Source organism: Schistocerca nitens, chromosome 2, assembly GCF_023898315.1.
Source record: "Schistocerca nitens isolate TAMUIC-IGC-003100 chromosome 2, iqSchNite1.1, whole genome shotgun sequence".
In the NCBI taxonomy this organism is placed as follows: domain Eukaryota; kingdom Metazoa; phylum Arthropoda; class Insecta; order Orthoptera; family Acrididae; genus Schistocerca; species Schistocerca nitens.
In genome coordinates, this window is record NC_064615.1 from 837,387,340 (window position 1) to 837,412,218 (window position 24,879).

The following is a 24,879-nucleotide window of genomic DNA, read 5'->3' on the forward strand; positions in this document are numbered from 1 at the left end:
AAAGGGTAAAGTTCTATTGACACATAAGCAGGCCGCCGAGACCCACCAACAGCATTTTGTCACCCATACAAGGAGTCCTGTCAAAAACACCATGGACCACACAAGTCAAACTACTTCGCTTTTGTTTCGCCTTTGTCCCACATCTTACGGGGGTCGGCGTAGTTATCTACGGAACTAGCGTTGCAGGTGGTGACTATTGGGAAGCGTGACACATGGGTAGTGTGTCAGGAGGCACTCTCCCAGTTCGCCACTTGCCGGTTCCTCAGGGAAAAGGAGGTCCTCGTAACCTGTGTACGCCGGTGGTCGCAGTAAAAGAAGAATGACTCCCAACCATTTATTTCTGCAAATACATATCTCCTTTAGTAATGCAACGGCGGTCCTCTGTCGCTGCTTGTCCGCGAGCGCCTGGCAGCTACTCAGGGAGTGGATGCTGCATCTCCACCCTCCGCAGGTGGCGTGAGCGTATGTGGCCTACACGCGCCGGCCTAGGAGGTCCTCCCGTAACTGTGGCTCATCTCTGCTCTCTGGACCCTCGATGACGGCTGTCGTGTGGTCGAGAAGTGCGCCGACCCTGGCTCGCCGGCCCCGTTCCTCCGCTAATGTGCCAGGAACGCTGGTGTCCTGGCCCAAGTCGACACGGAAGACCCACAGGCCTTGCGTTGGAAGCTGTCAGCAGCGCCGAAATCGTGACTGCTGCTTACGGAGAGCAAGAAATCTCTCTGGCGGCTGTTGAAGGTGTTGAGTACGGGCAGGATGTCTACAACACACTTATAGCCAGAGTTAATATCGTGTCAGGGAATCGAGTACGCGTGCCCAGTATGCCATCGATCCTTCCGACCAACTCCCTTCTCAACTCAAATGCTGGGGTATTTAAAGTGTGAAATATCGGTTAGTGTTGACCCCACGTCACTTGTAATAACCGCAGAGGCTTTCCTAATAAGAATATATCAGCGATTCATATCGCGCCCTGTTTGCTTAACATATTTGTTATACCAACGGACTGGTCCGTAACAATATCCAGTACGCTTTCTTGCGTTAGCGACGCGGCTTCTTACTTCATGCAACAAGGTGACGTGATACTTCTCAATCGTATTGCTTTACTAAGCTCCTGCTGATGCCAGCTATCTAGTTCGCGCAAAGCGCAGATGTACTGCTTTCCGCCTGACCTGCTAACGTGATGAAACGTTCTCCTTTCGTGTCGCGCTTGTTAACACTCCAGCAAGGAACACAAAGTGGACGAGGTCTCGCAATTATGAAATTCAGCGGCCAGCTGCCTGATACAGGGTTTGTACGTAACAGAATGGTTAAATGAAGTGGGTGGCCGGATTCCCCTCCTGTCCCCATCCCGTTACCACCGGGACGGACTTTCTTTCGTCGAGTAATCGGTTGTACATGATTGTTAAGATTGGAGATACTGCATCAGCATACTCTGAAAGGAACCTAACTGGTATACAGACTGGACGGAAAGATTTGCTTTTATTAAGTGATTTAAGTTGTTTCACTACTCCAAGAATATCTACTTTTAAGTCAGTCATGTTGGCAGTTAACCTTGATTCGAATTCTGGAATATTTACTATTTCTTTGCTGAAGGAATTTCGAAGTTTGTGTTCAGTAACGCTGCTTTAGCAGCTCTGTCAACGTAATATTTGCACTGCTTTCGGCGATAGAAGGCATTGATAGTATCTTTCCGCTAGCATACTTTACATACTACAAGAATCTCTTTGGATTATCTGCCAGGTTTCGAGGCAAAGTTTCGTTGTGGAAACTATTATAAACATCTCGCATTGAAATCCGTGATAAATTTCGAGCTTCGGTAGAAGATTGCCAATCTTGGAGATTTTACATTCCCTCGAATTTGGCATGCTTTCCTCGTTGTTCCTGCAACGGTGATCTGACCTGCGTACGGTAGGAAACGTACGGTGTGGGATCAGATCCGTCCTCTGTTAATTTATTTGGTATAAATCTCTCGATTGCTATCGACAATATTATTTTGAATTCAAGTCATATCTGGTTTACACTTACATTGTTAGTTTGGAAGTAATGGGGATTGTCTCTCAGGAAGATGTCAATCAAATTTTTATCTCATTTTTTGAACATGTTTATTTGTCGTCTATTTTTGGAGGATTTGGGGTATACGCTATTCAGTCTCGCTACAAAAACCTTGTGTTCAATAATCGCCCTATCCGTTATGATGCTTGTTATTACCTCAGGGTTATTTGCTGCTAAAAGGTCAAGTCTGTTTTCACAGCTGTTTACTATTCGAATGGGCTCATGAATTAATTGCTTGCAATAGTTTTCAAGATAGGGCTCTGAATGAAGACCGTGTCTTTATAGCTCAGGCGGTAAGAGCATTGCTCGTGTCCCGGTCCGGCACCAAGTTTTAATCTGTCCAGAAGTTTCGCAAACCAAGATCAGAACGAGAATCGATGCCCCCAGTTTCCAAGTCCAAAGCCTAAATCACTGCATGACACTTGTGATAACTTCTACTATCACAAATCGTAAATAGCATAAAAGGGAGAAAGTGCTGTGTCCACGAAGCGAAATTTTGGGATCATATGCTGTGAAGCAGTATTAACAAAGTCAAGTGGAGTCAAAACTGACAAGTTTTTATTTGTATCCTCTTCTCTCCAAATTAATCTTAAATACCACCTTGAGTATGTAAATGATGGGTTGTTGCAACTGTGTAATAGCTCCATGCATTGTCCGATTTCTATGTTTTTCCTTTAAACTAGTGCATACTGAACTTCCCGAGTTAATATGAAGCACATTCGTTACAGAGAGTGTTACATATGTCACGTTCCTACAATGAAACCTTAAATCAGCACCGGAGGGTACGCTGATATGAAACTTGCTAGCAGTTGTACCACACAGAGATCCGAACTCGGGACCTTCATCTCTCACTTGCAAGTGTTCTACTGACTGAGCTACCCAAGCTCGACGCAGGATCCCTGCTCACAGCTGTATTTCACAGAAGTTCTCCTGCGAAACTTGCAGGATTAGCACTCCTGGATGAAAGGTTGCTGCGGGGACATGGCTTAGCCACAGCCATATGTCAAGTTTCATATGAACGCACACCCCCTGCAGATGAAAGTTTGTTTCCAGAAACACCTCCAAGGGTGTGGCTAAGACATGTTTCCACAATATCATCTCTTCCAGGAGTTCACATCCTCATAATTAATCCACCGATCTTTGGGTATCTTTCCCCTCTAATTAAAGCTAATTCTGCAAAGCGTAATCCATTACGTGTAATTCCTTTAACTCTTACACTAACTTCCAGATGACTTCATTTACTAATGCATAGACCAATTATTCGCTTTAATTACTCAGCATTATTTCCTGTCATATTATCAAACTAGTTAACAGGTAATAGATGCGCAGGTATTTCTGGGCGTAGTTCTGTATTTCGCTTGTAAAAACCTGCAAATTACACAAGTGGCGACCAGAATCGCTACAGTAGAGGTAGCTGAAATGCTTATATCTACAACACATTTGTCTCTGCTTCTCTCGGGACTGCTGGATGTATTGCAACATCCGTTCTGCGGAGGTCCACCCCTTCTCAGATGCTACAAATTTATCTAACGGGTGAAGAATATCCGTTTTTAAGGCGTCGTTCAAAACGGCCAAGTTCTGAACTGGCACTATCTCCGAATTCTCTGGCCAAAACAGCAAAGGATGTGTCAATTCAGTTATCAACAAATCCCTAGTCGGGTTGCCCCGGCTTTTCACAAACCGTACTGTTTACATGCATGCCACAGCCCCATCTTAGTCATACCTTGCGGCTTCGGCTTCTACTAAGAATTCAGAATTATAACCCGTCGAATGAATACCGAATAAATCCAATATGTGCCTATTCTCTGAAAATACGACTAGGGGTTTAACACTTTGTTGCTTCAGATTTTCCCAGGAATAGCTGAACCTCGTGCCTGTGTTAGTCTGGAGCACCTGGTTGGACAAACCGTGATTCTCTGTTGCTGTCATCCCCGCAGCTCTTCCACAGAAATTAAGGCATACTCTTTGCGAACTATTAGCACTTCACTGGTTTACCCGTACCTACTTTCCTACTGTGCCCAATCTCACTGGTTAGGGGTGTAGAATAATTCAACAAAATTGGGCATTCAAGCGTAATACTGGATACAGTACCGACGCGTGCAACCTTGCACCACCCCTATTGCCTTTGACTCCTGACTTGTGAAAAAGCAACGCCTAAATATCTTCCGTTGGTTCCGTTACGTGCTGTACCTTTTTTGTTTGAGGCATTAGTGTTCTGACTGCTTTGATGCGGCTCACCACGATCTACTCTCCTGTTCCAACCTCTTCACCTCAGAGTAGCACCTGCAACCGATGTCCTCGATTATTTGCTGGATTTATTCAAAACTCTGTTCTTCTCTACAAACTTTTTCCCTATATGACTCCTTGTAGTATCAATCAAGAAATTCCTTTACATCTTAACAGATGTCCTGCCACCATGAATCTTTTTCTTCTCGGTGTTTTTCATATAGTCCTTTCCTCGCCGATTCTTCGGAGAACCTCCTCATTCCATGCCTTATCAGTCCACCTAATATTCAACATTCCTCTTGTAAAGTTCTCTATAAAGATTTTGTGTTTTTGTTTGCTAATGAATATGAAATGTGTAATGTTTGTGTCATGCAAATTTATTGTGTCATGTGTTGTTGAGCATATGACTCAATCTGCAAAGCCAATACGCAATTTTCATAATGAAATCAACCCACTGAACTTTACCCAGTATCGTGAGAACCGAGTTCTATGGCCCTGTGCAATAAATTGATAAAATTCCCTATGCAAATAAACAATGAAATAAATTTTCCTTAGTTCTAGAGTTGCAACGGATGTTGTTGTTGTTGTGGTCTTCAGTCCTGGGACTGGTTTGATGCAGCTCTCTTTGCTACTCTATCCTGTGCAAGCTGCTTCATCTCCCAGGACCTACTGCAATCTACATCCTTCTGAATCTGTTTAGTGTATTCATCTCTTGGTCTCCCTCTACGATTTTTACCCTCCACCCTTCCCTCCAATACCAAATTGGTGATCCCTTGATGCCTCAGAACATGTCCTGCCAACCGATCCTTTCTTCAAGTCAAGTTGTGCCACAAACTTCTCTTCTCCCCAATCTTATTCAATACCTCCTCATTAGTTATATGATCTACCCATCTAATTTTCAGCATTCTTCTGTAGCACCACATTTCGAAAGCTTCTATTCTCTTCTTGTCCAAACTAGTTATCGTCCATGTTTCACTTCCATACATGGCTACACTCCATACAAATACTTACAGAAACGGCTTCCAGACACTTAATTCTATACTCATTGTTAACAAATTTCTCTTCTTCAGAAACGCTTTCCTTGCCATTGCCAGTCTACATTTTATATCCTCTCTACTTCGAACATCATCAGTTACTTTTCTCCCCAAATAGCAAAACTCCTTTACTACTTTAAGTGTCTCATTTCCTAATCTAACTCCCTCAACATCACCCGACTTAATTCGACTACATGCCATTATTCTCGTTTTGCTTTTGTTGACGTTCATCTTATATCTTCCTTTCAAGACACTATCCATTCCATTCAACTGCTCTTCCAAGTCCTTTGCTATCTCTGACAGAATTACAATGTCATCGGCGAACCTCAAAGTTTTTATTTCTTCTCCATGGATTTTAATACCTACTCCGAATTTTTCCCTTTGTTTCCTTCACTGCTTGCTCAATATACAGATTGAATAACATCGGGGAGAGGCTACAACCCTGTCTCACTCCCTTCCCAACAACTGCTTCCCTTTCATACCCCTCGACTCTTATAACTGCTATCTGGTTTCTGTACAAATTGTAGCCTTTCGCTCCCTGTATTTTACCCCTGCCACTTTCAGAATGTGAAAGACAGTAATCCAATCAACATTGTCAAAAGCTTTCTCTAAGTCTACAAATGCTAGAAATGTAGGTTTGACTTTCCTTAATCTAATTTCTAAGATAAGTCGTAGGGTCAGTATTGCCTCACGTGTTCCAATATTTCTACGGAATCCAAACTGATCTTTCCCGAGGTCGGCTTCTACCGGTTTTTCCATTCGTCTATAAAGAATTCGCGTTAGTATTTTGCATCTGTGACTTATTAAAATGACTGTTCGGTAATTTTCACACCTGTCAGCACCTGCTTTCTTTGAGATTGGACTTATTATATTCTTCTTGAAGTCTGAGGGTATTTCACCTGTTTCATATATCTTGCTCACCAGATGGTAGAGTTTTGTCAGGACTGGCTCTCCCAAGGCCGTCATTAGTTCTAATGGAATGTTGTCTACTCCCGGGGCTTTGTTTCGACTCACGTCTTTCAGTGCTCTGTCAAACTCTTTACGCAGTATCGTATCTCCCATTTCATCTTCATCTACATTCTCTTCCATTTCCATAATATTGTCCTCAAGTACGTCGCCCTTGTATAGACCCTCTATATACTCCTTCCACCTTTCTGATTTCCCATCTTTGCTTAGAACTGGGTTTCCATCTGAGCTCTTGATATTCATACAAGTGGTTCTCTTTTCTCCAAAGGTCTCTTTAATTTTCCCGTAGGCCTTATTTATCTTACCCCTAGTGAGATAAGCTTCTACATCTTTACATTTGTCCTCTAGCCATCCCTGCTTAGCCATTTTGCACTTCCTGTCGATCTCATTTTTGAGACGTTTGTACTCCTTTTTGCCTGCTTCATTTACTGCATTTTTATATTTTATTCTTTCATCAATTAAATTCAATATTTCTTCTGTTACCCAAGGATTTCTACTAGCCCTCGTCTTTTTACCTACTTGATCCTCTGCTGCCTTCACCACTTCATCTCTCAAGGCTACCCATTCTTCTTCTACTGTATTTCTTTCCCCCATTCCAGTCAATTGTTCCCTTATGCTCTCCCAGAAACTCTGTACAACCTCTGGTTTAGTCAGTTTATCCAGGTTCCATCTCCTTAAATTCCCACCTTTTTGCAGTTTCTTCAGTTTTAATCTGCAGTTCATAACCAATAGATTGTGGTCAGAGTCCACATCTGCCCCTGGAAATGTCTTACAATTTAAAACCTGGTTCCTAAATCTCTGTCTTGCAATTATATAATCTATCTGAAGCCTGTCAGTATCTCCAGGCTTCTTCCATATATACAACCTTCTTTTATGATTCTTGAACCAAGTATTAGCTATGATTAAGTTGTGCTCGGAGCAAAATTCTACCAGGTGGCTTCTTCTTTCATTTCTTAGCCCCAATCCATATTCACCTACTACGTTTCCTTCTCTCCCTTTTCCTACTACCGAATTCCAGTCACCCATGACCATTAAATTTTCGTCTCCCTTCACTATCTGAATAATTTCTTTTAATTCATCATACGTTTCTTCAGTTTCTTCGTCTTCTGCAGAGCTAATTGGCATATAAACTTGTACTACTGTAGTAGGCGTGGGCTTCGTGTCTATCTTGGCCACAATAATGCGTTCACTATGCTGTTTGAAGTAGCTTATCCGCACTCCTATTTTGTTATTCATTATTAAACCGACTCCTGCATTACCCCTATTTGATTTTGTATTTATAACTCTGTATTCGCCTGACCAAATGTCTTGTTCCTCCTGCCACCGTACTTCACTAATTCCTACTATATCTAACTTTAACCTATCCATTTCCCTTTTTAAATTTTCTAACCAACCTGCTCGATTAAGAGATCTGACATTCCACGCTCCGATCCGTAGAACGCCAGTTTTCTTTCTCCTGATAACGACGTCCTCCTGAGATTCGCCCGGAGATCCGAATGGGGGACTATTTTACCTCCGGAATATTTTACCCAAGAGGACGCCATCATCATTTAACCATACAGTAAAGCTGCATGCCCTCGAGAAAAATTTACGGCTGTAGTTTCCCCTTGCTTTCAGCCGTTCACAGTACCAGCACAGCAAGGCCTTTTTGGTTAGTGTTACAAGGCCAGATCAGTCAATAATCCAGACTGTTGCCCCTGCAACTACTGGAAAGGCTGCTGCCCCTCTTCAGGAACCACACGCTCTTCAGGAACCACACGTTTGTCTGGCCTCTCAACAGATACCCCTCTGTTGTGGTTGCACCTACTGTACGTCTATATGTATCGCTGAGGCACGCATGCCTCCCCACCAACGGCCAGGTCCATGGTTCTTGGGGGGCAACGTATGTTATCTTGTTATTTTGTTCTCTCCACAGTGGGCATAGAAAATATTAAATATTGACACAGCGAAGTGCAGTAACGATAGGAAAATAGCATCATAGATATAATATCAGTAGGTTGATTGATAAGTGAATAACCTTGGAAATGTTCAGTGAAAGTACTGGATACTGGCTCAGCGCTGTGCAGTGCTGCCCTCATTGATGCTGTTACAACATTAACACTTTTCTGATTCTGGCACATTAATATTTTTCTGTATCTGATTGAAAAAAGATTTCCTTAAAAAATATACATTGGGTTCAAATAAAAACGACATGGAAGAGAATGAGGTACTGATAAGGGATATCCTAAGACCAAATGCTTCCGTTTGAAAATTATATTGAAGATAAAGTTTCTCCTTCACAAAATCTGACTTGATACATTTTACTTTAGCTTGAAAGCCAGTAAACTTCTCACCTGTTCTACAATTCTCACTTCCTGTCGTAATTAAAACACTTGGAATGTTACATGACAAAAAGTCTGACATCGTTTGACAAAATAGATTCCAGAATCTAACTTCTCTGTATCAGGACTACAAAACACACAAAATATTACAAATAGAGTATACCTAATCAACCTATACATTAATTCTGATGGAAAACAATTGGTTCCTACATTCAAGGGTCAGTACTGTAAAAGTTAGTAAAATCCACATTGCGCTGAGCATAAATAAAACTATATATACAAAATTTCATTACCTTACAAATTTGTTCCAGTTGCTTTACCTTTGAGTTACAGCATCAATTCATTACTCTTCCCTAATTGCCATGGACAGTGGTCAGTGTTGTTAACGATCAGTGTCACTGCAATTCTTGATAATCTTATAACCTTACAGATTAGTGATACAGTTTGCAATTTTAAAGAAATAACTACCACCTAGAATTTACGGGCTTTGTGTTAGCACAAAGAGTACCATTCATCACTTCATTTTATAAAAACTGTATTATGCTGCGTCCATAGACCAAAAACTACATTCTCGCAGCTAGCCACTAGCTTTAAGTCTTATATCCTGACAGAGTGCAACGGCAACTGCTACTGCGCACCACGCGCCACTACGTACAATCGATTCTGCCACTCAGGAACATCTTTGGTTCAGTGGAATTACATTACAAAATCGGACTCCATGTACAAGTGGACCCCTTACATTCTGTACTATCATATGACAGATGCTTTGATTCTGTTCTGTTCTGGTTTGTCCACTGTCCATGTTTCACTAAAATGTAGAGCTGAGATCGAAACGCATATTCTCACAAATTTCTTCCTCAAATTAATGCCTATGTTTGATATTAATACACTTCTCTTCTCCAGGAATGCCCTTTTTGCCAGTGGTAGTACCGTGCGAGGTGGCGCAGTTGTTAGCACACTGGACTCACATTCAGGAGGACGACGATTCAAACCCGCTTCCGGCCGTCCTGATTTAGGTTTTTCGTGATTTCCCTAAGTAGCTTCAGCAAATGCAGGGATGGTTTCTTTGAAAGTGAACGGTCGACTTCCTTTTCCATCCTCCCCTAATCCGATGGTATCAATGACCTCTCTGTTTCGTCATCAACCAACCAAGACGGCCTGTGCTAGTCTGCTTTTTATTTCCTCCTTGCTTCCTCTGTCATGGGTTATTTTGCTGGCTAAGTAGCAGAATTCCTTAACTCCGTCTTGTTCGTGATCACCAATCATCATGTTAAGTTTCTCGCTGTTCTCATTTCTGCTTTTTCTCGTTACTTTCGTCTTCTTACTCTCAATCCACATTCTGTAGTCATTAGAAATTTCATTCCATTTAGCGGGCCCTGCAGTTCTTCACTTTGACTGGAAATAACAATGTCATATGCGAATCGTATGATCGATATCCTGTGAATTTTAGTTCCGCTCTTGAACCTTTCTTCTGTTTCCGTTATTGCTTGCTACATTCTTGCTTTCCACCCTTTTTAATTCTTTGCTACCACTCATATTTTTCCCTCTTGGTCCTTGTACATACCGTACATTAGCGCCCTTGCCTGTAGCTTACTGTTATTTTTCTCCGAATTTCGAATATCTAACACCATTTGACACTGTCGAACGCTTTTTCCAGGTCGAAAAATCCTGTGAGCGTGCTTGATTTTGCGTTAGTCTATCTTCAATTATGAACCGCAGCGTTAGAATTGCCTCTCAGATTTCTTTACCTTTCCTGAAGCTAATTTCCTCTCTGGTTCCTTTACCTTTTCTGAAGCCAAACTTATCGTCAAGTTATAAATCCCTTTACTGTTCTCTGCAGCCAGACTAGAAACTGCTTTGGCGGCAATGGCGCAGAATTCAGTTTCTCTTGAGGCAAACAGCTTCCTGCAATATAGACGCTTCTAGCACTGCATCATTTATATTATTCAAACCCGTAACAATCTGGCTACAGTTAGTCCGTCACCCAGCGTATGCAGTTAGTCTTTTACCCTTTCAAGGTCACTATTTACGTTTAGCTTTATGCTTTGTGCATATTGATAAACCCTCTCGTTAACTCTCGTGCCATCCTCGTATTATTCAGTTTAGCCTGTTCTACGTTTGCTAATTGCTGGTATGTCATTCCACCTTGGTCTTACTAGCATCTGCTACCGTTTTCGTCTGCTCCACCATCTTGTTCAAAGTTTGAATATTCTCGTTGTCTGATGTTCAGAACACTGTTTTCAACAGTTTACCGTCTGCATTTACCCATCCTCTCCTTTTTCGATCTAACGCTTTCGGGTCAGATCAATCACCTGTTTCCACTGTTCCCTTCTTTTCCCGTAAGAGATTTTTAATCCGCGGTATTCTTTCTGAGCTTCCACTAGAATTCTGTTTCTCTGTGCTTCTTCCTGCAGTTTAATAACGGTGTCTTCCAACCTGTGCACCTTGTTTCTCATTTTTAGTACACTGAAATTCAGTCTAAGAGGCCATCTATGATTTGTTAACAGAATAGCTGGTTATCTTGAGATCACCACTCCAGGTTGATGCTGAAATCCACCCACTACTCTTCTCTGAATGTTGTGTAGTATTAGTAACGTTACCAAATTCTTCCTAGCGGCATGTGCTGGCACGCCACGTGAGAGAAAGGAATTTCTCATCAATTCCACTCCCCGATTTGAAATAATAGTGCATAAGGGAAACGCTAGGGTTTAATATAATAATCAGTACAAAATAAGAAACCCCCCAAAACATGGTAGTACAAACCCCAATGGTTCAAACATAACAAGACTAGAATACAAATTTAGACAAAAGAAAGTAAATACTGTACAACTACCACTCGATTTTAGTGCATACGGCGAGCTGTGTTTTATGTAACGGCTGCTTTGCTCTCATAGACACTTTGTTCTGCACCACATGTGGTGACAGAATTTGCGGCAGAGCATGTACTGTTCTGCTGAATGGTTTGATTCGACTGATATGCGAAATACATGTCCTCGTTTAAGCTGCAACTTCAGTCACCTCAATTACTTGGTATGGACCCTAATGCCCTTCAATGTGTAATGGTTTGTCACTAAAATCCACTGGCCCTCTTGATACAGAGGAAGTTTCCCGGTACATTGCTCTCTCTCCATTGCTGACGTCAGAGTGCCTCCATATTCACACGTATGACCTCCTGCCAAACCTCTCTTAACCATTACATTAACTTCTTCTCTCATTACTAATTAACACCTAACTTAGGTTGCAGAACATTGAAAGGGGATGGTATTTTCCTACCATACACCAACTCATATGACGAAAGACCTGTGTGTGAATTATATGCAAATTTGATTTATGGAAGATACGTGTCCAAGTAATCATGATGATTATTTATGTAATGACAAAACATTTTACAAGTTATGCGGTACATTCGCTTGATTGTGAATGGAAAAGGTTTTCGGATATGAAGCAGGCGACAGAACTTCTTCAACAGGTCTGATGTGAAATTTGTACCCTGGTCTGTAATTACAGTATCAGGAACGCGTAATGTTAATATCCAATCATTAACCATAGCGTTTGCCACTATGGTTGCTCACTGATCCGGAATCGCTACCATTGCTACGAACCGGGAAAGTGGTCTATCATTGTCAAAATATAATTGTTGTCCAGTGAAGTCCTTTTAAATGGTCAAAGGTTATCCAAATTGAACATTTCAAAGGTTTCAGCTCTTCTGTCAGTCCTCGCAATGGAATACGCCTTTTACTAAGATCAGCACTTTGTGAAAATAGCTCACAATCTTTCATATGCAGTTCAACACCTTTATTTCTCCGCAAAAGGTTTCAGCTACGTACATATCTTTTGTTTTACATCCACCGTGACGTGCTAACTTATGGCCGTATGCCTGCCATAATACTTCATTTCTAAGTGTTGCGAGAACTGCCATGCGTGGTCCACATTTTGTATTTCTGCATAGCAAGCTGTGGTGCATCTAAAACTGTAGCTGCAACCTAAATACCCGACAGTCAACGTCTACTGCTTGTGCTTTCTGACACACTGACCAGTTTTCACCTGCTGCTTTCTGAACTCCAATTTTCCTACTTAGTGCGTCTGTGCCTGTGTGCTTTTCCTGAGGCCTATGCAACACTTCTTAGTTAAACTCGCTTAGTTTCAGTACCCACCATGTCAACCTATTGGCAGGTCTTTTAATCAAATGGCTCTGAGCACTATGGGACTCAACTGCTGTGGTCATAAGTCCCCTAGAACTTAGAACTACTTAAACCTAACTGACCTAAGGACAGCACACAACACCCAGCCATCACGAGGCAGAGAAAATCCCTGACCCCGCCGGGAATCGAACCCGGGAACCCGGGCGTGGGAAGCGAGAACGCTACCGCACGACCACGAGATGCGGGCCTTTTAATCAAACTTAAGGGAAGCACAATCCGCAACTACCTTAAACATTAATGTGTGTAAATAACACCGACAGTAGGTAACACCATAAATAACAGCTAGCATTTCTTCTCTGTTGTGGAATAGTTACTTTCTGCCTTGTTCTGCTGCATAGATGCGTAAGCCGCTAGACGTTCCCCGTTACCCACAATTTTACTGCAAACACAACCAAGTGCGATATTGCTTCCATCGGATGATCGAATGAACTCTTGCTTGGAGTAAGGAAATATGAACGTTCTTACAGTTGTCTCCATGTTCTTCCATATCTTTTGAAAATACAAGTATGTCATCAAGACAGACCTTAAATTTGTTAGGTTTTATTCCCAATAGTACTAAATCCAATAGCCTCTGGAATGTAGCCGTTGCATTCTTCATTCCAGACTGCATGCTACAATATTTGTAATAAACACACGGTGTGGTAATGGCTGTCTTCGGCCGGTCTGCTGGAACTGTTTCAAGCTGGTGGTAGCCACTCTCTTGAGAACTATCTACGTTGAGCCTAGCGGTCTAGTATTTCCGTAATACAAGAGATGGAGTATGCATCAGCGACAGTCCTTGAATTCAGGTATAGATAATCCCTACAGAACCCGTATTTCTTGGCACCATCAGCTGGCTTTTTGGGACCAGTGACAATGTTTACATCCCAGAGACTGTCATCAAGTCCAGTGATTCCATCAGCTAACTGCTGTTTGATGAATTCCTCCATCAGTGGTAGTAAATGCTCTGGGACGCTATATGGCACTGCTTCTCGTTGGTATCCTATTTTGCGTTACAGGTGGGACTGGTAACGGACCTTTCGGACTGAACAGTTTTGTGAATCTAACGATTAAATCTTCCATTTCTTCCCTATCTTCCCCTCACAAGGGTTTAACTTTCCAAACGGGAATTCAGTCAGGTAATATTTACAGTGACCGCCAATATTTCGACTGGAATACACCCCGCCATTTTCAAGGCACAAACTGCAACGGACAGTTTGTGCCTTGGCGATGTACGGGCAGATTTAAAACCTCGGTTCTTGGAGTAATTCAGGAAAATACATACACAGACACTGAACACTAGTGCCACCAAAGATGTCCAAAGTCAGAGGTATCGATAGTGAAAGACTACGAACTAGCAGGTTAGGTAACATTGACTCTGTCCCTCTGTTTTTTGACAACGGAGAGAGCAGGATTCCAAGCAGAGTTTAAACAGAAACCTCCAGCCCTGTTTACAAGATTGCTCGCTAATTTAATCTCAACAGCCTCCTTAATAGCACTATCCCCATAGCTGGGCGTGCATGCTAAACTCTCGGTATTGTTATATAACATAGGATGAGCAGTATCCAAACAATGTTCGGCCATGGCAGATCTACTTGGCTGCTGTAATCGTGTGTGCCGCTTATGCTCAGTACGTGGGTTCTCCACGGTCCTGATAGTCTGACCAATATATGCCATGGCACAGCTACAAGGAACGTGATATACACCCACCTTACGCAAACCAAGATCATCCTTAGCAGAACCCAAAAGCACTCTAATTTTAGATGGAGTTCGGAAAACACATTTCACATCGTATTTCCGTAAAATACGATCGATCTTGTTGGAAGTGCTTTCTACGTAAGGCAAAGGGGCACTAGACTTAAGTGTCGATTCAGTATTATCATTAATCACCCGATCCACAGTTGGTCGATAGCGATACGCGCGTTCAATCTGTCTTTCACTATAACCATTTTGACGAAACGTAACTTCAAGTTGGGACAGGTCAGCTGGCAAAGTCTCAGCGTCGGAAACGACATGTGCCCTGTGTACCAAGGTACGAAGTACCACTTCACGCTGAGTTGCATGGTGGCAACTATTAGCCTGTAAATAAAAGTCGGTGTGAGTACGTTTCCTGTAAACTGCATGTCCCAATGATCCATCGACCTTCCTCTTAACCAAAACGTCAAGAAAGGGAAGGCAAGCATCCTCTTCCACCTCCATCGTAAAACGAATGTTCGGGTGGATGGAGTTCAGATTATATAAAAGGTTCAAAATGGTTCAAATGGCTCTGAGCACTATGGGACTCAACTGCTGAGGTCATAAGTCCCCTAGTACTTAGAACTACTTAAACCTAACTAACCTAAGGACAACACACACATCCATGCCCGAGGCAGGAGTCGAACCTGCGACCGTAGCGGTCGCGTGGTTCCAGACTGTAGCGCCAGAACCGCTCGGCCACCAGCGGCCGGCTATATAAAAGGCATTCAAGTTCGCCCTACCATGAGGCCAAACAATAACATTATCATCAACATATCTGAAGAAACAGGCGGGTTTTAAAAGCACCAACTCCAATGCACGTTCCTTGAAGTCTTCCACAAACAAATTTGCGATCATAGGAAACAACGGACTACCCATCACAACTCCATCTGTCTGCTCGTAATACTGGCCATTGAATAAAATGTAAGTGGATCTCAACACATGCTGAAAGAGATTAGTTAATTCAGCACCTGACCTCAGTGAACCTCAACGAATCAGACAGAGGAGCACGAAAGAAGAGAGACAGACAACATCAAAACGTACTAAAATATCTGAGTCATTCAACCGTATTCCCTCCAAACGACGTAAGAAATCAGTTGAGTTCCTGATATGATGTTCACACCGACCAACTTGTGGGCTCAACAGATAAACAAGGTGCTTGGCTGCACGATATGTCGGAGCGCCGATATTACTCACAATAAGACGGAAAGGAACCCCTTCCTTGTGTACTTTTGGAAGGCCGTATAACCTAGAGGGAACAGAACTGTAGGTATTAAGACTCTTGATAGTGTCCTCCGACCAACCACTTTTCTTCAGTAGGCTGTTGGTCTTTCTCTCAACACTTTTAGTAGGGTCAGATCGATTCTGCTATACGCTGAGTCAGATTATAAACGTTGCATGTTTTGTACATAATCCTGAAAATGGTAGGGTGTACTCCCGTCGAAATATCGGCGGTCACTGTATATATTACCTGGCTGCATTCCTCTAAGTTGTTTGAAAATTTATACGCCAGGAGAAACTCAGGTCTCAAATGTGTTTAACTTTCTAACACAGAGCACAATTGCTAATGGTATATTTGTGATTATTGGTGTGTGACACTATGATACCACTGCATGTGGTACATAGTAGCATATTACACATATTAACAAGGGCGGAACCAGTTGGGGGGGGGGGGGGGGAGAGGGGAATGAGCGTTATTTGTTTAAAACATTTTTAATTTTATTTGGGTATGAAATCATTGTTATTACAAACGCAAACCACTGCACGAGGGTAATTACGGTGCTCAGCCAGTCTTAATATGTCGAGGAGCAGCAAGCCTCTGGATAAGCCAGCACGAACAGCGAGGTCTGTATAACGAAAGTTGCCGCAGGCCACACGTCTTCCGATCGCGGCACATCTCCTATGCAGGAACATTTGTCGTGGTTGCGCTGTTCTCCTTACTCTCCCAGTGACCTCCAAACAGAGCCCTTTCCTACCGAGTACCTCGCAGCCAAAACAGACCGCCAACTGTCTCTTTCAACGGCAAACGCTAGAAATCTATCTCTGCCCGGTGCCCCAGCCTGCTATGTCGAAGCCAACCAAAGAGAGCATCACGTCGCAGCACCACAGACATACGCAAAGGCTGGGCACTAGGTATCGACCTTGCAGCACCACTCAGCCTTTCTCCCAAAAACTCGACCACAGGGCGAGATTGGCCAACAAGCTTTGCACAGTTCGGGCTAGGACTTCTGACATGGCTAAAATGTACTCTCTGGTTTTCCCTTGTCTTCGTTATGGATGCAACAAGATGAGTGGGGCGGACTCCCTGAAGACGCGCCAAAGGCCTATGAAACACGGAGCTAGCTTTCTCGATACTGCAACTTCCAACTTTGCCCTCCAATGTTCTCAGCAAAAACAGTATCGCCTTCCTTAAAGTTATCAAGTTCGCGCCTGCGGTTATACAACTCCAACTCTCTTATGGGCTCTTTCAGCGTGCCTCTTTGCCCTTCGCCAATTATCCCGACGAAGATAATGTGTTGTTCTTCTGGGAATAAATCCGCAGTGTCCCACCAGTTGGCAAGCTGGGGCTTAACATGGTGGTCAAAAGGCAAGGAAGCGGAGGTGGGCCTCATACATTGCGGTTATTAAAGCAAAATTTAACCACAACTACAAATATTTGTTTTTCGCCTCGGCATGGAAGGTGATCAACGCTGTCTTTACGTTTAGATTAAGCCTATCAGCAACAGAAGGTTGAGGGTAATATGGAGTAGCTATCACAGGGGTGACACCATGGCAAAAGCAAAAACAAAATTCCTGAGAAGCAAAGGTAGGAGCATTGCCACTGACAATACCTTTGGTGGACCGCCGGCCGGTGTGGCCGTGCGGTTAAAGGCGCTTCAGTCTGGAACCGCGTGACCGCTACGGTCGCAGGTTCGAATCCTGCCTCGGGCATGGATGCGTGTGATGTCCTTAGGTTAGTTAGGTTTAATTAGTTCTAAGTTCTAGGCGACTGGTGACCTCAGAAGTTAAGTCCCATAGTGCTCAGAGCCATTTGGTGGACCGGACAGCGAAAATGTTTCACTTAGACGTTTGACACTGATATTGGTAGTCACCTCCACACTAGAAAATAGCCAAACAAAAGTAGTGAAAGCATCAATGGCCCCGTAAATGTATCTGTATCTGCCCTGAGTACATGGTAACGGACCCAAATAATAAATGAAAATTCTTTCCATGGGCCTGTTGGGAGGACTGCAGCAACCCCTTTCGGTTGCTTGAACTGAGGTTTTCTAAGGTACAGGCTTGTCACTGGCTGACTAACCATCTAATATCACTGTTCAGAGACTGTTAAGTTACGACTTCTCTAACCTTGTGTATGGTCTTGTATTTGCCAAGATGTCCTCCTAAAAGGAAACTAACGTGCTGATGTCAGCAACTGGTCCAGAATTGACAATCAGCCTGATTTAACAGTGTTCAGTAGTGCTAGTGGTGCAACTTTGCCACTGGATGAGAACTGTACTGAATTTGAATGTTTCTCAGAATTTTTGAATAATGAGATAATAAAGATAACAACAGTTGAAACAAACAGGTATTGAGACCTAAAAATCCATGAAATGAATGGGATTATGTGGCGTCAATGGTCGGTAGTAAACATAAATGAAACATAGTTGTTTTTCTCTATTATTTCGCGTATGAGTCCTGTGAAGTTACCAAACATAAGTGACTGTTGGTCAAAGGGTGGATTTCTACAATGAGTAGAGACATATTTTCTTCGATTTTGTTTATACTGCACTTGAATGACAACACGAAATTCATAAAACTAAGTCAGCCAGGACTATTTTTCAGTTCCTTTGTCATATGTCCCTTCAGCTGCAGAAGAGGATTTAAAGTTTACGTAAAAAAACTAACCAAATAATTACGGAATCAGACTTTCTGTGCTGTGTGACTCAACAAGTTATGCTTTGAATTGTGAAATCTACACTTGTATACCAAACAGTGGAGCTAGCTCTGCCTTATCTATATTTGGAGGTTGCGTGGAGAATACTTTGGGAAAGCACATTACATTTACATGGACAGGTCGTACACAGGCCCAGCTGTGTTGGACTATCTGTTGCAGAATAAAACTTTGGGTGTAGGTACTGTAATGCTAAACAGTAAGGGTCTACCCAATCAAATGAAGACGGTGAAGCTTCGGAATGGGTAAATTATGTTTTGGAGGAAGAAATATTTACTTGCTGTAAAACTGTAGTGAACCAGGTATGTGTACTGTTTTCCAACCAGATACCGAGCAAACTGAATTCCAACTAGTACCGGAAGCAAAGAACGACAAGTAGACATACGTAAAACAGATGCTGTGATAGACTAAGCAAGCGTAAAACGGAGTAGACAGCACTGACCAGCTGTCAAGCTATTATCCTTATTGTCGGAAGAGACTGAAATGGTGGAAGAAGATTTTATGTCACTTATGTTTTCTAAGAGTAGTGAATAGATCGATTGTGTACAAACAAACAACAAAAAAGACAACATCTCTGCTGTGCTTCATCAAGACCTTTTGTAAACACTTAGCTAGTCATGGTGGTGTCGAATGGGTTTAGGATTCAACAGATGGACGAAGTGCAGACGGCGTGTCTGGCAGACACTCTCCAGAAAAGATCCCAGCTACAGCATGTAAACAAAATGCAGTCAAGTTCTGTCAAGTTTCTGCACAGGACAAACGAAACTTGATCTCAAGCATAAACAGCCTGGTACATACACACACACACACAAACACACACACACACTCACGCACTGGACAAACATCCAGCTTTACAAATTGTGGCATTGTATACAATCATTAACACAGCTTCAGAGAGTCCCCTTCCCTATTCCTCCACTGGGGTAATTCCTGTCAAGCGCGTCCATGTCGCGGGGGTGGGCATCCTAATAGCTGGAGTGATAGGATGGCTAAGTTCAGGCAAGGACCCAATCCCGTGGGGTATAACACTGAACCCATGCCCAGGGTTACGGGTGAAGACCTTAATGGCAGCGACAGCGGAAAAGAAAGACTTTGGAACGGCGTAGCTGGCAGATCAGGCAACCCTTATATCTGGAGATTAAATGAGAAGGGAACCACTGCCTTGTCGTGGAGGAGAAACTCCAAAGGCTAAGGGAGACGACCCCAACAGAAAATCCTTTCTTGTGTTAGGCATAGCAAGCCATTAAGAAAGTCTTCATGTATTGCTTTCAAAAAACAGACGAGCCTCGGAACGAACCACTAAGGATTTGACCCCACTGCTTCTTCAAGTACTGGTGCGAATGATGGGAGACCTGACGATATTTATCAGTAGAAGGAGATGAAATCAAATGGACTAAATATAACCTAAATATTGGCACCATTGAGATATTAACCCTCAATGGAAAAATGGAAGAAATGACAGATGTGCTAGCAGAGAACAAGTTAGATGTTTTGGGATTAAGCGAAACGAAGTGGAAGGGAAAAGATGGGAAGAATCTGAAAGGAGGAGGAAATCCGTAATGCTGTGGGAATAACAGGTTTGGAAGAAATGGTGTACCATTGATGGTGAATAAGAATGTACAAATCTGTATTGCAAGTGTGAGATATATATCAGACAGGATTATAATATTAAACCTGAGTTTCCAAAAAGAAACACTAAAAGTTATCCATAGTTATGCACCTGAAGTGGGGTATAGCGAATAAGAGAAGATGGACCTTGAAAATGAGCTAGAGAACCATATAGAGAGTGCTAATATAGTGATGGGAGATTTTAATGCACAGGTAGGCAAAGACAGGAAGGTATTTGAACAAGTCCTGGGATGTTTTGGATATGGAGGCAGAAATGAAGAAGGGGAAAGACTCCTGGATTTGTGCCAGAGGAATGGAATGAAAATAGCAAACAGCTGGTTTCTGAAGAGAGAAGAATTAAAGTGTAATTGATTATATTCTCTAGATAGGGAACAGGGAGAGAAACTAACAAATGTGAAGGTAATGCCAAGTGTGAGTGCAGAGGGAGACCATAGATTACTGGTGGGAGAATGGATAATGAATCAGTGTGTGAAAAATAGAAAACACAAGAAAGTGATGAGGATACGGGATTGTAAACTGAAGGAGTGTGAAAGTGCTGAGAAGTATAGAGAATTAATCACACAAAAATTTCCAAAAGAAGTTAACTGCGATGTAGAAAAATAATGGAGTTTAAAGACCCTTTAGCAAAAGCAGCACAAAAAGTATGTTGTAGATGTTGTGTCTCTAACCATAACCACCAACTGACTGGAGAACCATTTAAAACAGAACGTCAAAATTTTTTGGTAAGAGTCTCCTCCTGAACGTGCCCTAGAAACAACCGTCCCGCGTTCACGTCGCAGAAACTCGCTGAATGGTGCGTCAGCGCCTGTCTTGGAATCTGCAGTCGTAGCCCCTGGTGTTGCCTGCGGTCATTTCGGCGGCATCGTGCAAGGTGGAGTGGCGACCAGTGTCATCCCACAGCCTTGAGTGACTGTGGACGTCTGCCAAATGCTCAGTCGCTCTCGTTGAGCATAGCTGCGCTTAGGCTTGCCCCCACAAATCCGCATACCCCCGATGACTGTGGTCATGATGTTAAGAAGGCGGAAGACCCAACAGCGACATGGAGGACAGCCTGAGAGGCCGTCCCAGAATACATCCAGTAAGGCAGTACACACACTGCCAAAGAGGGGTGGCCCCAGATGCTCTCCTTCCAAGTCGAACAGCTTGTAACAGGACAGAATAGTTCTGTCGGATAGTTTAGTTCACCAACCTTGGAAGATCTGCGTGGCCCTCATCTTCAGTCGTGGTCGGCATGAATGGCAGCTTCCAGAGTTGAAATGGCCCCCTCCCCCAGCCCCCACTCCCCTAACTCCCAGACGTCTGCAGACTGGTGGAAGTAGACTCCAAATTGGACACACTCCGTTGTATGTTAACAGGTCATCCTGCAACTAACGGAGGTGGCCTTGCGTCGGTATCAGTGACGCAAACAGAACTACAAGACTATGAGGTGTGTGTGATATGAAGGGCAATGCTGTATAGTGCTTGACAATGTGGCTCCCCCATACGAGTGACGAAATGTACTCCAGTTTTACAAGCCTGTCAGCTTTCTCTCCTGGAATAATGTTTCATTTGAAAGCTACAGAGTGTTATTTTATGGAAGGCTTGCAACCTGGAGGGCGGTCGTGCATAGAATCTACGGTATGTGTAGTAATGATATCATGATGCTGATTCAAGTGTTGCTGAAGGTCTCTCTCGCAGTTTGTGGAAAAGTGCTGCTTGATTGTGTTCCGGTGCCCAAGAAGGTTTACACTTGTTACACAACCATTGCATAGCGTGCAGGTAGTGTACGCCTGGATGTCAATCCAGACAACTCAAAAATTTTATTCCTCCATCTAATACTATTTGTTGTGCTACCATATTGACTACAAAAATAGTACGTATGACTGATAGTTGGCAGTGATATAAAAAAAGCCACTTAAAATAGAACCTGAAACATACATTAACTGCTGTTAAGCCACCACCTACAGAATGTTGACGTGCTATAGATGCGTTAAACTTCTTAATATATCATGTAATACGTTTTTTGTAATCCTATTTTTGACTGGTGTGACTAACAGTCCTACATTCCAGTTCTAATATTCCAATCCCTCCTTACAATACATATTAGTGAACATACGCAGGCATTTTATTTTTGGACATTGTATCCGACTTCAGATACAAACAACGTACAACGTAAAATAAGAGCTCAGTTGTATCTTACCTGCAGAGAGTTCCTGATCAGTATCATTCTGACCTATTGTTTATTTCCTAAAGACATTTATATGAGTTACATTGTGCGGAAACATTAGTTTCTAACATCTGGAAATGATGGAAGGGTGATGATCATTTAAGGGAAAACAATAGAACCACTCAAATTGCGTTGCAACATCATCTGAGAAGAAAACGATGTGTTAGCCATCCCTGTAAAAAAGATGGGATGAAAACTTTTCAGGATGGAAGCGCCAGTAGGTAGAATCCTTATTATCAATGATGATGATGATGATGATGACGATGGTGATGGTGGTGGTGTTGATGAGTTCTAGCTTTTCACAGATGCTTCTCGGATGATGTTTCGTTGCAATGATCACAATATTAATTCTTGTCGCAATATTTCCGCTGCTGGACTATCTGGAATACATTGGTATATCTTCTGTTTGGATTTACAACATTTCACGTCAAGTGTGTATCCCATTGTCTTATTACATGTTGTTATTATTGAACCATATTTCCTTAATTTATTGTTGTAATAAACTGCCTTTGACTGTAGTGATAATCCGAAGAATGTTAATCTCAGTTATCAATCAAACAAACCAATTACAATTCGAGTTTGTGGCAGCAGAAATTAGATACCTCATTTCAACTCAGCCGCAGCAGCGTAAGAAGTGTTGGAACGCAACTAACATTGAGTTTTGATACCGATTACACTGTTGTCCACCATTTGCAATAACCATTGAAATAAACTGACGTTCGCACAATGTATTTGTACTCGCTTAGAGATCTTGTTCGGGAGTTATTAACATGCTAAATCACCACTTTTCTTTACAGATCCGAAGATGTCACCCATAATTCTGTACAACCATGACGCCAGTCCTCCATGTTGCCTTGTTCGTCTAGTAGCTGGTGTGATCGGAGTGGATCTGAGAAAAGTGGATATAAGGGACATCGAAAATGGAATGAAAAATCCTGAAATAATTAAGGTAATCCATCAATTTTTGTCTATATTAAATTCAGTAGGACTCGAATAGTTAAAAAAGTAGTATTCTGCCCCAACTTTGATATAGCGCTGCAAAACATTATTGTTCCCTTAGTCATAAAAGTTATCAGAATAATTGTTCATTAGCTCTAAGATAATTTTTTCATCAACATTGTATGAAGTCTGCAATACATATGCAAAAACATGTGTTTTCTAACTGAGCAGCCTTAGAATCTGAAGCCTGTATACCGAAACACACTTCTGGCGTCATGTTCTAGGTTACACACCTATGGTTTGCTTTTCCGAAATTGTATCTTAAATGGAAATATAGCACTAGTCTACCTCACTTGTATTACACCATCATTTTTATTTGTTTAGTTTTGGAAAATTAAAGAATCAATGTAAATAAGAGAAAGTGTACACAATTAAAGTTTCTTTGTTAAATGGATGCCGTTGTTCCCTTTTGTTGCAGAAAAACCCACAGCACACTGTTCCTACAATAGACGACAATGGTTTAGTCATTGCTGAGAGGTTGGTACTGATGCTACGTGTTGTCACATGAGTAGAGAAAAAATTTTTGTCATCACCATTTATTAGACATTTTACCTCTGTGACTCATAATGGAATAAAGTAATTATTGCTACAAAGTTGTTCCACAACTTGTGACATATTCAACTACTTTCTACTTTCACTTACAGGACGCCTGTACAGTATTCATTTAGCGATCACGATACTGTTGAATGGAGCTTCGATTATCATACCAATTTAATATGAAATAATGGTTATTATATCAGCTGACGAGACTTTACGCACGGAAATTGTTTGTGTTACCTCGCTCCTTCCGAGGAAATCTGCACAGTTACTGAAGATTAAGTTGAGTGAATTCTCAGTGCAGTCTGTTAGAGGAGACCAAAACATAAGACTGATTTTATATCGTACGATGAGTGAAAAGAAAGCTGAAAAACAATTGTAACACTAAAAACTGTCGTTGACAGCCGTTAAATTCACTACTGGCCATTAAAATTGCTACACCAAGAAGAAATGCAGATGATAAACGGGTATTCATTGGACAAATATATTATACTATAACTGACGTGTGATTACATTTTCACGCAATTTGGGTGCATAGATCCTGAGAAATCAGTACCCAGAACAACCACCTTTGGCCGTAATAACGGCCTTGATACGCCTGGGCAATGAGTCAAACAGAGCTTGGATGGCGTGTACAGGTACAGCTGCAAATGCAGCTTCAACACGATACCACAGTTCATCAAGAGTAGTGACTCGCGTATTGTGACGAGCCAGTTGCTCGGCCACCATTGACCAGACGTTTACAGTTGGTGAGAGATCTGGAGAATGTGCTGGCCAGGGCAGCAGTCGAACATTTTCCGTATCCAGAAAGGCCCGTACAGGACCTCCAACATGCGGTCATACATTATCCTGCTGAAATGTAGGGTTTCGCAGGGATCGAATGAAGGGTAGAGCCACGGGTCGTAACACATCTGAAATGTAACGTCCACTGTTCAAAGTGCCGTCAATGCGAACGAGAGGTCACCGAGACGTGTAACCAATGGCACCCCATACCATCACGCCGGGTGATACGCCAGTATGGCGATGACGAATACACGATTCCAATGTGCGTTCACCGCGGTGGCGC

At 42.4% G+C, this 24,879-nt stretch overlaps 1 protein-coding gene across 2 annotated transcripts in view; it reads left to right on the top strand.

The window, feature by feature from the left end:
• Positions 1 to 24,879, top strand: part of LOC126234667 (glutathione S-transferase D7-like) — a 73,243-nt gene that overhangs the window by 25,618 nt on the left and 22,746 nt on the right. For both annotated transcript variants that reach the window (XM_049943405.1, XM_049943404.1), the window contains exons 2-3: positions 23,075 to 23,226; positions 23,695 to 23,753. In XM_049943405.1, coding sequence (XP_049799362.1) covers positions 23,083 to 23,226; positions 23,695 to 23,753 — 203 coding nt within the window. In that variant the 5' untranslated portion in view covers positions 23,075 to 23,082. The remainder of the gene's footprint in view (positions 1 to 23,074; positions 23,227 to 23,694; positions 23,754 to 24,879) is intronic.